General features: G+C 51.0%; 1 protein-coding gene across 1 annotated transcript; it reads left to right on the top strand.

Annotated features, from left to right (window-relative positions):
• Window positions 1-956: 956 nt before the first annotated feature.
• On the top strand, window positions 957-17,653 carry TUBB3 (tubulin beta 3 class III). The gene is made up of 7 exons (XM_053401917.1): window positions 957-1,912; window positions 2,893-2,915; window positions 5,525-5,710; window positions 9,506-9,720; window positions 14,331-14,439; window positions 15,354-15,464; window positions 16,211-17,653. Exons 1-7 carry the CDS (start codon window positions 972-974, stop codon window positions 17,284-17,286), a joined length of 2,661 nt encoding a protein of 886 aa, XP_053257892.1. The 5' UTR covers window positions 957-971; the 3' UTR covers window positions 17,287-17,653.
• The last annotated feature ends 526 nt before the right edge of the window (window positions 17,654-18,179 follow it).

Raw genomic sequence — 18,179 nt, 5'->3', positions numbered from 1 at the left:
GCCTCCAGACCAGGCCAACAGAGAGAGCATTGCAATAACTGAGTCTTGTCAATCAAGCTGGACAATTTCCTCCAGTAGAAGTTGGTGGGGAATCTTCTGCAGCAGGGGAAAAAACCCGGAGTGTGTCAAACATGGGTGAAGCTATATTTGGGAAAACTTGACTCTTCTTCCGCCTATATGCAACCCTTCTCCTTTGTACTTGCATAAATGTAAGTTGAAGACGTCACTGAGATGGTGAGTAATGCTTCACTGCTGGACCCCCTTTTGCTTGGCATGGGGAGGGGGGCATCATGCCACCAGGATGTTAATGAAGAGGAAAACTCAGCCAGGCTTTAAGGGCAGTTTCATAAGTTCTCCCTGCCATTCAGCGCCCTCGCCTCCTGGGCTGTTATCATGCGCATCACCCTCCGCCCCTCTGCTGATGGGAAAGCTGGGCATATTCCTTTAAAAGTAAGGGAGATAAAGGGTTCTTTCTTTGCTGTGAACTCCTGCTAATCAGTTTACTTTGGGGAAGAGGCAAATCAAGCAACGGCACCCTTGGAAGGAAAATAGGACTTGGGAATCCAGAGCCGGGAGAGGCGGAAAGAAGCTGGCAAGTTCTGCCCTTTTCTTTTTCCAGGACAGAGACCCAAAGGAAGAAACCAGGAACAGGAGAGCAGAACCCAAGAAGACACGGGTCTTGGGCTCTCCAGCGTATTGTGCCAAAGAAGGGTCACTGGAAGCGTGTTGCTGACTCTGCCACCCCAAAACTTTGTGTGGAGCATGTCTGGTCTCACAGCTCTGTTCTGAGACATCTATCCATCTATTCCCTTGGAGGAAGAGTGGCCCCAGAAGTTTCTTTCAGGTTCCGCAGCCTACAGGTGAGTTCCCGGACCATGCTAACTATATACTTCTCCCCCAAGAGAAAACTCTGTTGCAAAATCCTGCAGGTCTCCTTTGTCTTTCTGTAGCATTCCCACCAAGGTGCCACCATGTCTGTGCCATCACCCCTGAGGGTGCTGCCCAGCCCCCCGAATGCCACTGCCGGCATTCCCGTGAGCAACCAGACCAATGAGACATTCTGCACAAGCAGCCAGCAGGTAGTGATCCCTGGCGAACTCTTCCTGACCCTGGGGATCCTGAGCTTTGTGGAGAACTTGTTAGTGGTGGCCGCCATTGTCAAAAACCGGAACCTGCATTCGCCCATGTACTATTTCATCTGCTGCCTGGCTATGTCAGACATGCTGGTGAGCGTCAGCAACCTAGTGGAGACCCTCTTCATGCTTCTGCTGGAGCATGAGATGATGGTTGTGCAGCCCACCACCGTGATGCACCTGGATAACGCCATGGACATGCTGATCTGCAGCTCCCTGATGTCCTCGCTCTCCTTCCTTGGTGTCATCGCCATTGACCGCTACATCACCATCTTCTACGCCTTGCGGTATCACAGCATCATGACCATCCAGAGGGCTGTCACCATCATCGTGGTTGTCTGGGTGGTCAGCAGCATCTCCAGCACCATCTTCATTGCCTACGATGGCAAGGCGGTCATCCTCTGCCTGGTCATCTTCTTCCTCTCCATGATCACCCTGATCATGGGCCTCTACATCCACATGTTCAGCCTGGCTCACCAACATGCCCGCAGGATCTCCAGCCTGCAAAGGAAGCAGTCGGCGCCCCACTTCACTAGCATGAGAGGGGCCATCACCCTCACCATCCTGCTGGGCGTCTTCTTCATCTGCTGGGGCCCCTTCTTCCTTCACCTGATCCTCATCCTCACCTGCCCTGAGAAGCCCGCCTGCAACTGGTACTTCAGATACTTCAACCTCTATCTCATCCTCCTCATTTGCAACTCTGTGGTGGACCCCATAATTTACGCCTTCCGGAGCCAGGAGCTCAGGAGGACTTTGAAAGAGGTGGTCTTATGCTTTTGGTAAGGAGCAGGCAGCACTGGGGGTCTGAGGGTGCAAGTAGCAGCTGGGGCTCTCCTGCCCTCCCCAGAGGCAGCAGAGGCAGCCACTTTGCAATTGGGAGCTCAGCGCCCCCTGGTGGCACTGGGGATGGGCAAGCAGAGGAAGCCTCTGGGAGGAGGTGCCAGCCAGTGTTCTCCGCATCCTATGGTCAGAAGGAGGAAACAAAGTGTGTGTGTGTGTGGTGGGGAGGAATGTTCTTTTGCTTCCTGACTGCCCTCAGCCTAGAGGCATGGCTGAGATGTTGTATAACTCTGCTATTTCCTTGCTAGTGATCTAGGGAAGCCATTAATTCTTTCTCTGTGAGGGCTCCAGCCCGTTTCCGTCAAGGTGTGCAGAGCAGAGGGCGAGAATGACAATGGCAGGTGCAGCAACATTTTCCCAATGTAGAAGAAGGAAGCATGTGTGTGTGTGGCTGTGTACATACTCCCAATTGCGCTGCATCCAGTGCACAGCTTCTGGTTTGGGAAGTGGCTTACAAGTGATGTTAACCACAATCAATATTGATCCTCTCCTTTCTGAGGAAATGCTGTGTTTTGATGCATTCCCCACCCTGCCCCCCAAACCAGCTCTGATTTGACTTGTGAAAAGATAAGGCCTCACTGTGTTTTAAGCCAGTTATGTGTGCACAGCCTAAACATGTGTTTTGTATGTCAAGGAGCTTTGCAGGGTAATAAAGAGGAATGTTTCAGAGTATGTGTGCCCCTTGTGAACTGAGCAACTGCAGGAGGGCTCTACCAGTCTAGGAGTACAGGGTGGGGGTCCAGTTTAGAGATGTGGACATCTTTTCCTAAAGCCATTTCAACACTGGGAAGGAAACGCCCTAAAATTTCAGATGCTGCAAATATGTTTCCCTCCCGCATTCTCATAAGACCTGACTGGCAGCCTCTGACTGTGTTTCAGTGGACTTCCCTCCCTCCATCTTCTGACTTCATGTTTGCAGTCTCTACAAATCAATGCAACTCAGTAAGTTGCAAAATGGTACCTCTGCCCGTATCTCAACCCTTTGTCCAGAATTCTTACAACATTGTCCTTTCACTGAAAAATAGGCCTGAGTGCTTATGTGAGATTATCTTTCTGAGTGGATCCCCAGAGAGATCTCTGCTTGTTTCAGTTTCTAGGTCCTGCAATAGATGGTTGTAGCATCCCTTACCTGGTGGCTGCGCTACCTTGGGGCAAGCCTGGAGGAAGCATCAGGGACTCACAATCCTATCTAAGTTACTGGTAGTTCCTTTTCAGAACATGCTAATTGAAGTAGGAGTCAGTCTTCGGATTCATGGTGCCCAAAGCACAGGAGCCTCCTAGTGTTGCATCATATGCCACAGATGGGAGTTGCCTCTAAGGAACCTCTCACACATATCCCTGTCCGGACCTGTGCCATAGTGATGCTTCCATGCAAAACAAGACAAGCAATAGCTCATTCCAGGCATCACCCCTAGTAGATTGGACAGTAGCATAGCCCTGCTAAAGAAATGACTCTAAATCCAGAAAAGAGCCTTGCTATTTACATCCAGAGCTTTACCGACTGGGCAAACTCTTATTCCGTGCCACGTAATAAAAAACTTCAGTGGCATTGCCAGTTTTGATCTTAAGGTTTGCTCTTAAAAGCATACTGTAGGTCTGAGCTGAGGTTCTTTCCTAAGATAGCAGGAGCAAACTCCTAAAAGCACAAGGAGAGCCCTGCTGGGAACCCAACAGGCCCTGTATTCTAACATCCTGCCTCCCATAGTGGCCAACCAGATGGCAATGACTTTATGCACAGGGAAGCTACACACAGCCTCCATTGGCTAGCAGCTGTTGGTCAGACTTCCCTCCCTTCAGGAATGTGTATTCTGAAGTATGCACAGGTGTACCTAGGGGTTGGTGAAACTGGCCCCCTCTGGGGCACAGGCCTGGGCAGGTGCACAAAAATCACTTATCTGGCTATGGAGTGTATGACATGCATGTGTGTGGTGATGCAACACCATTGTTACAGTGAGATCAAACATGGGAGAAGCTTCCCATCCTTCTCACACCATGGCACAAAGGTGTGCAGTGAAGTGATGGGGGCGGCATCAATACAGCTCCTTGCCAAGGGTGCAAGGGACCCTACAAATGCCTCTGGGAGCATGCCCACCAGAAGTGGGTGACCAGGAAATCCAAGTCCGATGAAGGACAGTTGTCTCCCATTCACATGAAGGGCTGTCGCACACAGAAGATAGTTCTTCTCTGTTGCTCCAGAATCAGTGGCTGGAAAAGGCAGAAAAGTAGACTTCAATGAAACATGAGGAAGGCCTTCCAGATAGTGGCAGCTGTTCAGCAGTGGTTTGGGAGCTGGTGGGTTCTTCTTCACTCAAGAAGAGGTTGAGCAGCCATCTCACAGGGTTGTTGTAATTATATTCTGCATTGCAGGCCCCGTAGGGCAGGAGCAGGAGGTGGGGCTAAGCAGCCTTCAAAGTCCTATCTGATGCTGTGGTTCTAAAAGCATCTGAGCCAAGAGTTCCCAAACTGGTTTACGGCATTTCTGTGGATTTGTGGTTAAAGGCAAGAGACAGCACATCTATTGCATAAAAGATTCATACTGCATTTTAATTGCTTCTTTTGTTTATTATATTGTATTACAATTTGAATTCAGTGGAATACAAGGATGTGATTTAAAAATGCAATTAAAAATCACACAGCATCTAGTACAGCACAACACAATTGCTTCAACAGACAGACAACACCATTAACCATTTTCTGAGGGCCTGAGTGGTTTGGGAACCATTGCGCTAAGCCACATTGTGCAGAATACAAATCATGGGTCAGGATGAGGGAGACAGAAGGAGAGATGAATGGCTTGTTAGAAGGTGTATTCCGGAGAGCATAACAACTCACTTGCAACACTGTATAAGAAGCAAGTTCAGTGGGTATTTTTTGTGGGGTGTTGTCTTTCTCATATGCACCAACTGTGTGCATTCTCAGACACAAACACACAAATACAGAATGCCGGGGAGAAGCACACGGCACTTTTATTCCACCTTCTTATTATCTGATACACAATATTTTGTAGGTTTTTGTGGTGCATGTGGCATAAATGTTCAGCTAGCAGGTTCTGTGTGGGAGTGGAAGTTGCGAGGGGGCTGGAACTATTTCTAAGAAGTGAGAGCTCCATCTGACCAGGGGCTTTTGTTTTGTTTGAGCTCTGCCACAATGAGTCATGCCTATGGGGGGGGGGGGAAATTGGGTTCTACTCCCAGCCATTCAGCAGTCTGACTAGTCTCTGACTCGCCACTCCCCCTGGGAGGGAAGAGGGCCTCATTTCCCTCCTGTCTCCTGTCAGTGGGCTGCAGCTGAGGCACCAGAACAAAATCACAGGGTCCTTTGCATGTCCACCTCTGCCTCACATGCCTACCCATTGCCCATGCACCTGATGTATCATGCATATGGAGCATCCCTTGGCAATGGCATAAAAGTTCCATGTGCAAGTCTGTCGCTCATGTGGCAGGCTGGCAATCCAGAGCATCCCTTCTACCCCTCCCTCCATTCACAAGCTCCTGAGCAGCAGACACATACATGTTCTGCGGCATTCCCTCCCCCCACCCCTTGTTATGCAGCAGCCTGGTTGTTCTGGAATGTGGGCACCATCTATTGCCTGGAGGTGGCACTGGTGTTTGCTGCCTTTGCCCTTCAGGTCCTCTTGGGCAAACGTCCTGAGCTGGTTCTATGTCCCCATCCAGGAAAGCACCATTGCTCAGTGATAGAGGACCTCTTCTCCCCTGTTCAATCTCTGGTGTCTTCAGGTAAGGCTGGGAATGTCTCCTGCCTAAAACCCTGGAAAGCTGCTGTCAGTCAGTGAGACAGTACTAAGCTGGCAATCATCTGATGCAGCATAAGGCAGCTTCATATTATTCTGGCAGGGTGGCTAACCTTTTTGTTAGGGAAGGACCTAAGTTCAGTGCTAAAATAACTGAAGCTTTGCATGCAGAAATGCCTGGGTTCAAGTATGGCTGAGAAAAGACTCCTACCTGAAACCTTGATGAGCCGCTGCTGCCTGTTAGTGCAGACAATACTAAGGCTAGATGGTTTTCGGTGTACCCATTCCTTGCCAAGGCAGGTGCTTTACCTGAGAAAGAGGGTGAACTGGCTGTTTGCCCACTGCACAGTCACACTCACACTTGAGTTCCTTTGTCTCTCTCCAAGGCCTGATGTGATTCTCCTTCAGGCAAGCCCTTTCTCCAAGCTCTGTCATCTCTGATTACTGCTCCCTGCTGCTCACTCTGCAAAAAGAGAGAGACCTCTTTCTGGGCAAGGCTACTCCCTAGGGCAGCAGCCACATCCACCATTCTGGGAATTCAGCTGCTGTGGGGAATTATCTCAGAGTGCTTTCCCTTGCTAGGAACTTGGCTGCATTTTACTGCCACTACAGATGTAGGAGGGACTTCGCAGGCAGGAAGCCTGGCAGAGAGGCTGGCATGGGATGACCATGAACAGGCCCTGAAGAAGAGGTGGAAAAGGGCTTAGAGGCCAGCAGAATTTATCCTAACCTGCAGCTAGAAATGTTTTCATAGAATCATAGAGTTAGAAGGGGTCCTGAGAGTCATCTCTCCCAACCCCCTGCAATGCAGGGATCTCAACTAAAGCACCCATGGCAGATGGCCATCCAAGCTCTGCCTAAAAATCTCCAAGGAAGGAGAGTCCACCAAGCAATGCTGGATTACCAAATAGGCAGAGGAGGCACCGGTCTATGGGACCCATGCCTTTTAGGAGCCCAACGACAACAGGTAAAATAATATTGATTTGATCTTGAAAGAAAATTACAATCAGGACTTCTTAGTTCAATGCTATCCCTCTAGAGCGGGGGTGGTGGTGGTGATATTTCAACAGCCTAGGGGCCTCCACAGGATTTAATCCGGCACTGCTTCCAAAGGAGTCTGTTCTCTTAGTACCATCAGAAAGTTCTTCCTGATGTTTAGTTGGATATTGGAATATCCTTTCTTGGATCTTGACACCATTGGTTCCGGTCCTACCCACTGGAGCTGGAAAAAACTACCTGGCTCCATCCTCCATGTGACTGCCCTTTAGATATTTGAAGATGGCTATCATATCTCTTCTCTGCCTCCTCTTTAGCAGGTTAAACATACCCAGCTCCCTCAGTCGTTCCTCATGAGGCTTGGTTTCCTGACCCTTTGTGCATTAGGTGGAAAAATTGTCCAGTGGGAACTATTTGTGTGCGTGCAGTTTGCGAATAAGGGATTATCAGTAAGGAGCTAGATTGTTCTTTGAAAAAGAAATAAATGAGATTTCTCCCTCCTCCCTGGACCCTGTCTCTTCCTGCTTTCTGAGAGAATAATTCTGGGGTGGAGACGCTTGTGGATTGGGAGGGACGTCAATACAGATGGGAAGCCTAGACCAGCCACTGGGGGGCGCTGGTGTCCAGCAACAGGAAAGAGAGAAGCAGCTTTGCCTTGGTGGACAGCAAGACTTAACCCTGAGCCAGCCAGGATCCAAGCCCTGCCTGTGACATGTTGCCAGTAACAGAGCCCACGTGAAATCCTCTCAAAGAAGCGTTGGGTGGCCTTGAACACGTACAGAGTCCTGCCAAGAGGTCCCAGCCAAGCACCCGGCATCCCTCTGTGATTTAAGGGCTGGGCTTGCAGAGAGGAAGATATCATCAGGCCTAGGCTGGCTGCTGGCGACCAGCCCTCTCCTTGTATTATACTGGCTACGGGAGCGGGGAGGACGCTGAACCACTGCGAGGCCAATTGTCGACCTCCCTGCTTCCAGCACCGACATATTCCTCGGGCAGGGGAAATGAGTGAGCGGCTGTGGGCCTTTCCGCCTTCAGGTGTATAGAGGTGAAGTGGACCTTGGTGGGGGCAGGACCAAATTTAGGTTTGATGACGCCCTTTAAATGTCCAGCTGTCCTTTGTCAACAACAAATTGTCACTGTTTTTTGTGTTGAATATATGCTATTTCGGGGCCCATTACTTACATCATAGGAGCCTACACAACACCAACACTGTTGCTGTATGCAGGTTTTATTTTATTTTATTTCTTTTTTATCTTATATTTTGGAAATGTACATCCAGGTGTTTTTTCCTTTAATTTTTTTGGGGGCCCCCAAGAGAGTGGGGCCCTAAGCTATAGCTTGTTTAGCTTATAGCTAAATCCGGCACTGGCGGGGGAGCTAGGAGAGCTTTGCCTCCGAAGGGACCCACCCGTTCTCCTGGCAAGGAGTTCCTGCTTTTTGCAGCCTGTTGTTCTTCCTGCTGCGGTTCTCGCCTGTCAGAGAGGGGGCAGCCTTTCCTCCCCCCCCCCACTTAGGGAAGAGGTCAGCAGAGTCTCCCGCCACAGGCCTTTGTTCTCCCCCAGGAATTGCAACGACAACCCAGACACAAAGGAGGGCGTAGGGGGGAAATGACAGGAAACAGATCTGTGGGGCCCCTCCCCATCTCCCCACCCAGGAAAAGGGGGAGAGTAGGGAGAGGCAGCTTCCTGCCCGAGCTGGCTGAACAAAGGGGAGGCGGGCGGGGAGCCTCCTCGCTCTCTCCTCCTGCGCACCTGGGACCGCGAAGGGGCTTTTGTTCTGCCGACTTTCCCCACCACCACCCGCATCATCTCCCCCCACTTAGGCGATAGCCCATCGCCCGTAGCCCCCATAGCTCTCCGCCCTTGTTCCCGGTTGGATGGCCTTCAGTTGCCCCTTGCAAATTGCAAGCAGCCGAGGAAGAGAGACCCACGACGAGGCCCCACCCAGCGGGCAGGGGCGGGCTGGGCACTGCTGAGTCAGGGGGGTTCGCTCAGCTGGCAGTTAGTCAGCAGCAGGAGAGCACAGAAGCTGCGGGCAAAGAGTTGGCCAAGCGGCAAAAGGTTCGAAGGAAGCGCCCATCACCCGAGCCTCACTGGAAGGAAACACGCGTGTTCAAAACCGATTGTTAAAAGCACCCCAACGTCAGCAAAATACACAGAGCTTCAATGCAGGATGGCCCCTTGAAATATATATATATATCTGTATTCAAAGGGCTGGGTGGGCGGGCGTGATATCAAGACAAGCGGAGAAGCCCCCAGTCACAAAGCAGAGCGCTACTGTCTGGCTGGGGAATAAGGAAAGAGGCGCGCCAAGGAAGGATGGTTTGGCGACCCGGTCCGAGGCCATCAAAGGCAAATGCAGGGCTGGAGCGAGGCTGAAACTTGAGACCTGATAACAAAGATGCCCCCCACCCAAGAGACATCCCAGGAAAGTGGCTCTCCCCCTCACGCACCCCGAGGTACCGCAGCGGCCCACGAAGGCAGGCCCCACCCGCCCACTGGGATGTGAACATCCAAGTCGCTTCAGGCAACGGCCTGGGATGCCTCCTGCATCAGCCGCCTCCCCTGGGCCTTTTCTTTTGCACGGGCCTTTTCCTCGATGCCGGCTTGCGGGCGGAGCGGGGCGGAGGGAGCGCGGGCCTTTCCCTGCCCCAGCCTGGCCGCCCGCTTTGTGCCAGGCAGCGCGGCTCTGGCCGGCGCCGAGGGATGCGCTGCTGGTGCTGATGCTGCAGGGATGTTGCAGTATTTTGCGGCGGCGCCTCCTGATTGGCCGCGGCGCCGGCGCTGACGTCAGCGCCCCGGCCTGGGTGCAGCGGGAGGCGCCTATAAAACCCGCCGGCAGCAGCCTGGACGCCTCCGCCAGCCGCTCCGCCAGCTGCAGCCGCCGCCCACCCACCCGCCTGCCTGCCCGCAGCCGCCCCCCCGTAGCACCAGCCGCAGCAGCATGAGGGAGATCGTGCACATCCAGGCGGGCCAGTGCGGCAACCAGATCGGAGCCAAGGTAAAGGCATGGGGAGGCGGAGACGCGCGCTGCTGGGGCTGCGGAGCTCCCCGCCGCCCCCCGACGGCTCCTCCAACGGGACTTGGGGGCTCCCTGGCTGATCCTGCCCGGCACGTTGCGGGCCCCCTGGAAAAGAGCCAAGCGTTGCGCCGACGAGGCGCCCGGCTGCTCTGCCGCTCCCCTTGCCCTAGATCCGGGCGAGGTAGCCAGGTGTCATCTCGCCAAGGCGGTGGGGCCGGTTCCCTGGCTTGGGACCGGGGTGGGGCGTGCCCTGCGCTGGCAGCGGCGGCGCCTTTGTTGTGGCCTAGTCTTCCCCCACCCTGCTGTGGGCGTGGAGGCACCCCAGGGCTGCGGGGCAGAGCCTCCTGCAGGAGGTGAAAGTGCCCTCCGGCTCCCTAGGAAAGGCACTCCTTTGCCTTCTTGGCGGCTAGCCAGTAGGTGGCCCAGGCCAGCGTCTCCTAAAAAGTCCGTCCTGGGCATCCTGACGCGGCTGTCAGAGGCCCGTGGTCACCCTTTGTTGTTGGCGCTTCTGATGGGAGACAAAAGGAAGGAGTGGTCTTCCTCCCGCCCCCTCCGCCACGCCCATCCAGGCAAGGGGGCTGCCACACCCAGGAAGCAGGGGACCCTCCTGATTCTCTCAGAACAAAGAAACCCTTCCCTCTGCCTGTGACCTTGCAAGTTCCTGCTGTAACCTTGGCTAGGTCAGGAGGCAACTTGGGCGATCTGGCTATTTGTTTACACTCCTTTCCCACCTTTTCTCTATGGGGAGTGGTAATGCCTCTCTCCCCTCCTTCAGTCTGCTATGGGGCAACATTTCAGCCCTGCTTCTGCAGGGGAAGGGCGGGGCCACCTTTTTTTGCCCTGTCTCCTTGTCCCATTGGGTTCAGGGGAATGGCTATTCCTAAAGACTTTCAGGAGCCTTTTCCTCCCTTTGCCAAGTGGTTCTGTGGATGACAGATGGAAGGTAAACAGATTTCAGCCTGTGATGCCCCCACCCCTGGACAAAGCATCTTCGCCTCCCCTTCCCCTTGCAGCTTCAGGTAATGCAGGACACAATGGTGAAGAGTTGTCCACTCCTGGAGACAAAGAGGTGTGGGGATTCTGAGCGTCCTGTGGCATCTTCTGATATATGAAACAAACAGAATGTTTGATGTCATGACAGGATCCCCTCCTGTTTCTTGATGGGGCAGTTTTTTCCTAACTATTTGTTAAGTGAAATGGCTGCTCTTGGCTGGTGCAATTGGGCCAGGGAGAGAAACAGGGAGCACCCTCTCTCTGGGCAGCAAGGGATGGTCTTATTTTTGTTTGTTAGGGGAAATGTCCAAAGGGAAATGAACAATCCTGCAAAAATAGGGGGTCTCTCAAATGGGTTTTCAGTTTCTGCTTTCCCAGGAGACACCTGCTGCCATGACTTAGTGTCACAAAGACAGCTAATAATCCATTAAGTCAAACCCCCCCCCCGCTCTCTCCCTGCTCTTCTCTCCTCCACCCTTCAAAACCAGACATCTGTGCCTGCTCCGAATAAAAAGGAAGGCCAGCCTGCTGCACTGTGATTGTACCACTTAATGCTCTATCCCCGTGGGGCAGGGTAGCAGCACAGCAGGCTGAAATCAAATCAGCCCTCTGGAGCTCTTCTGCAGCTGGGGCCGGGAGCTCCCTTGCCTCTCCCCCACCCCACTTAGGAGAGAGGGATAGTCTGGTCATTATGCTGGATGCAGGGAGGTGGGCGAGGGGTATGAAGAGCACCTGCTACTCACCCACAGCCAGTAAGCTATTTAAGAAGCTGAATAATGAACCTTGAAAGACTGCCAGTCTCTTCCCACCACCACTCAGAGCTCCAAGTCTGTGGCAGCTTCGCCACATGTCTCCTGAGGAAGAGGTGGGTTAGCCACACCTTCTGCAGCAAGGAAGTCAAAATGCCCAGGATTGTACTTGAGATTCTCAGAAAGGAACATTCTCCTCTTAAAAAAAAAAAAGAAGAAGACACAGGGAGTTTTCTACCCTACACCCTCAAATGCTGAACGTGGAATCCTGTGGAAAACCAAAGGAAGAATGGATTTCACATGATCTGAGACAACCTTGGGTTCTGTTGCAATCTTCCCTGAAACTGGGTTACTAAGGCAAGGGAATAGGGTTCTCCACTATCTTGCTGCTCCTGAGTCAGGGATTTGGGGACAGGCAATCATCAGTTGGGGCGGTGATGCTGGAGGCTAGCTTTCTGCATAGTTTACCTAAGCAGACTCATGCATATGCTAATCTGCATGAATAATTCATTGTAAACTCACAGGTTCTGTAATTGACACATCTGATCAACACAGGATAGAAGCTGGCTTTGGTATGGAAGCCTGGCTTGGCAGCCCCTGAGATATTTAAGGATTGTTCTTTTTCTCTTTTTCTAAAATAAGAACAACTTTATTTAACCTATTTGGATTCCTGCATCACTCTAGATACGGTATGCCCCAGAGAATTCTGCTGCCAAATCCAGGGTGTTGATTTCAGAAGCCGTCTCTTAAGCAATGCCTGCGCCACGACAAAGAACTATGCTTTATTCATTCCTTAAGATGGACAGTTCACTTAATTATGCATTGGTGTTCCTTTGAAACCTCTCAGAATATGGGCAGGAGTTAATTTGGAAAAAAAAGAGATGACAGTCACTTTTTCACATCTGAGTCTTCCCTTCCATGGAGCTAAGGGCAGAGTACGGCAGATTGTTATCCATTTCATTCTCTCAGCAAATTTGTATGGCAGGCTTGGGGGGGGGACCCTTGTAAGACACATGCAGTGAGCTTTATGGCTGAGCCAGGGATTTGAATTTGACTCAGCCTGTTCCAAGTCAAATGAGACCAAATGAATTGACAACAGGGCTTGACCCTTGCATCTGTTTGCAGTCCTAGGGCTTAGTCTCACTTCCGTCACTGAGTAACCTTGGGCCACCTCTACATGTATAGGATTATATCACTTTCCAGATCTGCTTCATTTTTAGAAACAATTCATTGGTGAAGAGGCCTTCTCAAGGCAGATCTTTTTGCATTGGGCTCGGGGGGGATCAGTCTTGTGGCATGTGGCTGACGCCATTGTGTTTACAGTCTTCCTGACCTTGCCATCAATTTCAATTTGTCCTCTTAGTAATGGGAGCTCCCTGGTAATTAAAGCTCTGTCCACTGGAGATGGTTAGCATTCATGACATGCATCTTCCTTTCTCTCCCCCCCCTCCCGCATTGTTCAAACTAATTTAGCAAGGACTGAGCAGTCTCCTATAGATTGCTGTAAACAAGCCTTTTTCTCCTGTCCTCCTCACTGCCTTGTTAAAACAGAAAGTCCTTCAGTTAGTGAAAAGCTCCACAAAAAGAAGCCCTCTCTGTCGTCCTCTAGGAATACAGCTTAGCCCTTGCTTGCAAGAAGCAATTAGTTCCAAGGTAAAAAGTTCTGGAAAATGCATCATTAGCAGCTGTCCCTCCTAAGGGAGATAGAGTGCTCTTGCTGCAGTCTGCGTAGTGCTGTGGCTCGTAATAAGTTTGCACCAATAAGCAGCAGTGCGAAGTCATGTGCTTATTTGCCGGTGAGATGACTCTGCACAAATTTAGCTGCTTTTCCTTGTAGCTTATTCCCAAAGCAAAATGCTGTGTTGCTTGTCAAAATGTGTACAACAGCCTGATCAACTCTTGCCTCTACCTTTGTCTTCATGGCTAAACACGGCAGATGAGGGCAGGAGTTTTGACGTGCGGCAATACCCCGTCTGAATGTTCTCACTTTCAGCAGCCTTAAAATACTAAAAGCTCAGCCAAATGGCTGCTTCTCTGTCTCCTTTACTGCAGTGTAGATTCCAAGAAACAAAGCTAGGAAAGCAGTATCTTTAAGGTAGCAAGAGGTCATGGTTTCAGCACCATGGCCAGATCCCTAGAACAGCACACAGCGCTTGCAAGAACAAAGCGTTTCTGCTCTGGGTCTCACTGTAGGCTGGTGAGAGAGCCCTCTCAAGGATGGCTTTGCAGAAAGGGCTCTTAGCAACCTTCAACTACCAAACGCAGCTACAGCTGCTGATGCAATGCTACTTGGCACTTGTGAGTAGCAAATCAAATTTATTTGTGTATTTATTTCTATCCCATCTTTGTGTTGTTCAAAGGGATGTACTTGGCTCTCCTCCTCTCCATTTTATCCTCACAACAACCCTGTGAGGTAGGTTAGGCTGAGATGTGATGGCCCAAGATCACCCAGTGAGCTTCCTGACTGAGCAGAGATTTGAACCCTGGTCTCCCATGTCCCAGTCCAATACTCTTAACAGCTTGTACCACACTGGCTATCTATATGTCATTCAGTTAAGCACCCCCCACATCCAAAAGAACTGCTTGCACTCACACAAGGAGTGGCATACTGGATAGGATTTACAGGATAAGGTCGGTGCTCCACTTAGCCCAGTATGATGTCTCCAGCAGCAGATCAACTCAGAATGCTTTCCCTCAGTGTGGATAATGAAAAAGCTAAACAGCCCAATGCGGGTGGGAATTTCCTTTGTTTCTAATGGTATAAAACAAAAATGTCCAATTCTTTAGCTGACTTAACAGGTAGAAATGTTAATTCTTTCTATCTCCCCCTCTCCACTCTTCTTTCAGTTCTGGGAGGTGATCAGTGATGAGCATGGTATAGACCCCAGTGGGAACTATGTCGGTGACTCTGACCTGCAGCTGGAAAGGATCAGCGTTTATTACAATGAAGCCTCTTGTAAGTTGTGCTCCTACCCCAGACCTGACTGCTCTTCCTGATAGGCAGGGATATTCTGGTATACCAAGAAACTTCCTCCTGGCTTCCTCTCAGAAATGAAACTGGAAGGTTTTCACCATTCCAAGCAGATGACAATGGCCCTTCCCTTAAGCACTTGTAGCAGCATAGAGTATGCCATCCAATCTGCCACCTCCTTCCGAGTGAGGGGAAAGCATCCCAGGGCTGCCACTCTCATCCTGGATCACACCCAGTTTTGCAGCAACATTGCAAAAGGTATTTTTCCTTGTCGCCTTTGTTGACCAGCCTAGTCCTCTTTTGAGGCAGAACGCTACAGATTTGAATAGCAGGCCTGGAAATTACATGGCTGGTACTGAACACTGCCTTGGGGGACATGGGTCTCTCTGGTCATGGGTCAAGGGCAGGCTGCTTTGAGCATGCATCCTTTAAGCATAACACTAACAGGAGAATGAGTTAAGGCAGCAGTGATGGTGGGGAAGCCTGTGGCATTCCAGATACTCCACAATGCCCATAAGCTCTGACAACTGACTACCCTGGTTGTGACTGATGGGAGTTGGAGTCCAACAACCTCCGGAGAGTTGCTACAGATTCCCCATCCCTAGTTTAGAGGAAGAGATAAAGAAGCTCAGCCCCACAGTATAGTCTCCTTGGTAAAGGATTCCCTGGATTGTTGGGCAAGAACATCTGAAAAGGCTAGGTGGGAGCCTGATGTTGGGCAGTGCCCAATTTTGGCTTTGGTGAGCATCCTGCCAAATGGGTACAAGGAAGGGAGATGATGTGGGAGATCAGGAATCTTATAATCACACCCCCCCAACACAATAGTTCCTGTTGTAAATCAGCAAGGTTGTCTCTCTGGCTGATTGCAATGAAGACAAATCTTCCTTTGTGTTTTCCAGCTCACAAATATGTTCCTCGTGCTATTCTGGTGGACCTGGAGCCTGGCACCATGGACAGTGTTCGTTCAGGTGCTTTTGGGCACCTCTTCAGACCAGACAACTTCATCTTTGGTATTGTTTCTCTGCTTTCTTCTGCTGCCTGACTCTTTTCCCTTTTCTCTCTATCATAGCTTCTCTCAGATGTCATCCAGTTTTAAGCCAAAGAAATAGCACAGTTTGACCTCAGACTTGCATAACTAATACTAAGCTGTAGTATTTCGAGGTTTTTGGAGCTGCAGGCAAGGAAGGCTGGAAATCTTGGGACGGGGCAGCTGGCTTTTAAGGAAAGGGTTAGGTCAGATTCTTTCCAGGGTAGAGAATCTCCACTCCTTGATCACAGCTTGCTGCTGCCTAATACATCTTTATTTCTAAAGGCTCATACAGGTGCTTCAAACATATAAGCTAAAATCAAAAGGCAAACATCTTCAGCAGACTCCATGCACACCTAATTTGTATGCTTGGCCTCTAACCTCTGTGCTCCCCACACAACTCCTGCTTTATAGGCTCTTCCTGTGCCAGTCACTGCCCCATTTCTCTGGGCATTTTAAGTCTCCAATTAATGAGAATCTTACAAGAGCTACAAATGGAGAAAGTTAAAAGTGGCACAGCAAGCTATTGTCGCGTACTTTTCTTTTTTTTACTTAAGTCTGGTGGGCTTTCAAAAATTTCAAACTCTGATTGGTCAAAAGGTAACGGGTGTCCCTGAATGTTATGCCATAGGGATGAGTAGATCTGTACCTTCCCCAGTTGACAGGACAGGGCACACAGATCAGTGCTGGTTGCTACACAAGATGGTGTTGGTGTCTCTTCCTTCACAGGACAAAGTGGCGCTGGGAACAACTGGGCAAAGGGTCATTACACAGAAGGCGCTGAGCTGGTGGATTCCGTCTTGGATGTAGTGCGAAAAGAGTGTGAGAACTGCGACTGTCTACAGGGCTTCCAGCTCACTCATTCCCTGGGTGGGGGTACGGGGTCTGGCATGGGGACTCTCCTCATTAGCAAAGTCCGTGAAGAATACCCCGACCGGATCATGAACACTTTTAGTGTGGTGCCTTCCCCCAAAGTGTCTGACACTGTGGTGGAACCCTACAACGCTACCTTGTCCATCCACCAGCTGGTGGAAAACACGGACGAGACCTACTGCATTGACAATGAAGCCCTCTATGACATCTGCTTCAGGACCCTCAAGCTGGCCACGCCCACCTACGGAGACCTCAACCACCTCGTTTCTGCCACCATGAGCGGCGTCACCACCTCCCTGAGATTCCCAGGCCAGCTCAATGCCGACCTCCGCAAACTGGCCGTCAACATGGTGCCCTTCCCTCGCCTCCATTTCTTCATGCCGGGCTTTGCTCCGCTGACGGCCCGTGGGAGCCAGCAGTACCGAGCCCTCACTGTCCCCGAGCTCACCCAGCAGATGTTTGACGCCAAGAACATGATGGCCGCTTGCGACCCCCGCCACGGCCGCTACCTCACGGTGGCCACCGTCTTCCGGGGCCGCATGTCCATGAAGGAGGTGGATGAGCAGATGCTAGCCATCCAGAGCAAGAACAGCAGCTATTTCGTGGAGTGGATACCCAACAACGTCAAGGTGGCTGTGTGCGACATCCCTCCCCGGGGCCTCAAGATGTCCTCCACCTTCATTGGCAACAGCACAGCCATCCAGGAGCTCTTCAAGCGCATCTCGGAGCAGTTCACGGCCATGTTCCGGCGCAAGGCCTTCCTCCACTGGTACACCGGTGAGGGCATGGATGAGATGGAGTTCACAGAGGCCGAGAGCAACATGAACGACCTCGTCTCGGAGTACCAGCAGTACCAGGATGCGACAGCCGAAGAGGAAGGAGAGATGTATGAAGATGACGAGGAGGAATCGGAAGCCCAGGGTGCCAAGTGAAGGGCTGGGGCCACAGGCAGCGCTTGGGTTCCTCCCAGTGAGAGCTAAGCAGTGACATGGGCCTGTCGTTCATCGCCGTCCATCTTTGCTACTCATTTGCTGAGTTGTAGACAACCAGCTTCTAGTTGCTTCTGATTCAAGGGTTCCAAAACTTAAAAGCTGTTCAGTATTTAACCCCCTTCCTCCTCCTCCTCCTCTCCCCTCCTCCGCCCTATATTCCCTCTCCTTTGCCCCCAAGTCTTATAAGTTAGTGCAGCTCCCTCTGTCCATGACTTTGATAACTTCAAGGGCCCTGGTCTTTATTTTTTACTGGTCTGTGTCTATTTTTATGTTTTGGAATACTTAATAAATCTATTGCTGTCCAGCATCTCGGGTGTCCCCTTTCTCTCATTTGGGATAGGGGAGCATGTTTGTGAAGTGGGGAGGGGTTGGAGTGCTGGGTAAAGGAACTGAATGAATGTTGTGGTGTGGCACAACCACTCCCTTGGAGAGTGTTGGTGTGTGTCTGTCTAGTGCAGCCTTCCACAAGCTGGTGTCTTCCTGGTGCTTTGGACTACACCTTCCCTCAGCCCCAGCTAGCACAGTCACGGGTCAGGGGTGATGTGGGTTGGAATCCAAAACATCTAGAGGGCACCAGATTGAAGAACACTGGACTAGAAGGCAAACACCAGCTGGAAGTCAATCAAACACAGTGTTGCTTGGCAACTGAGGGCAAGCATCAAGGTCCAGGCTTGGCTTTTGAACTATACACCTTGCAATGTTTCCAACCAGAGAAATTCAGCAATTGCACTTGGGGTGGTCACTTTAAACATGCACAACAACAACAACAACTTTTGACAATTTCATGCAGGCCAATCAGTGGTTACTAATGAAAACAGCTTCATATTCAAAGA

The sequence above is a fragment of the Podarcis raffonei genome, chromosome 8 (assembly GCF_027172205.1).
Source record: "Podarcis raffonei isolate rPodRaf1 chromosome 8, rPodRaf1.pri, whole genome shotgun sequence".
NCBI lineage: Eukaryota > Metazoa > Chordata > Lepidosauria > Squamata > Lacertidae > Podarcis > Podarcis raffonei.
The sequence above is the reverse complement of the archived record's forward strand: the minus strand, read 5'-3'. Positions and strand labels throughout refer to the sequence as shown.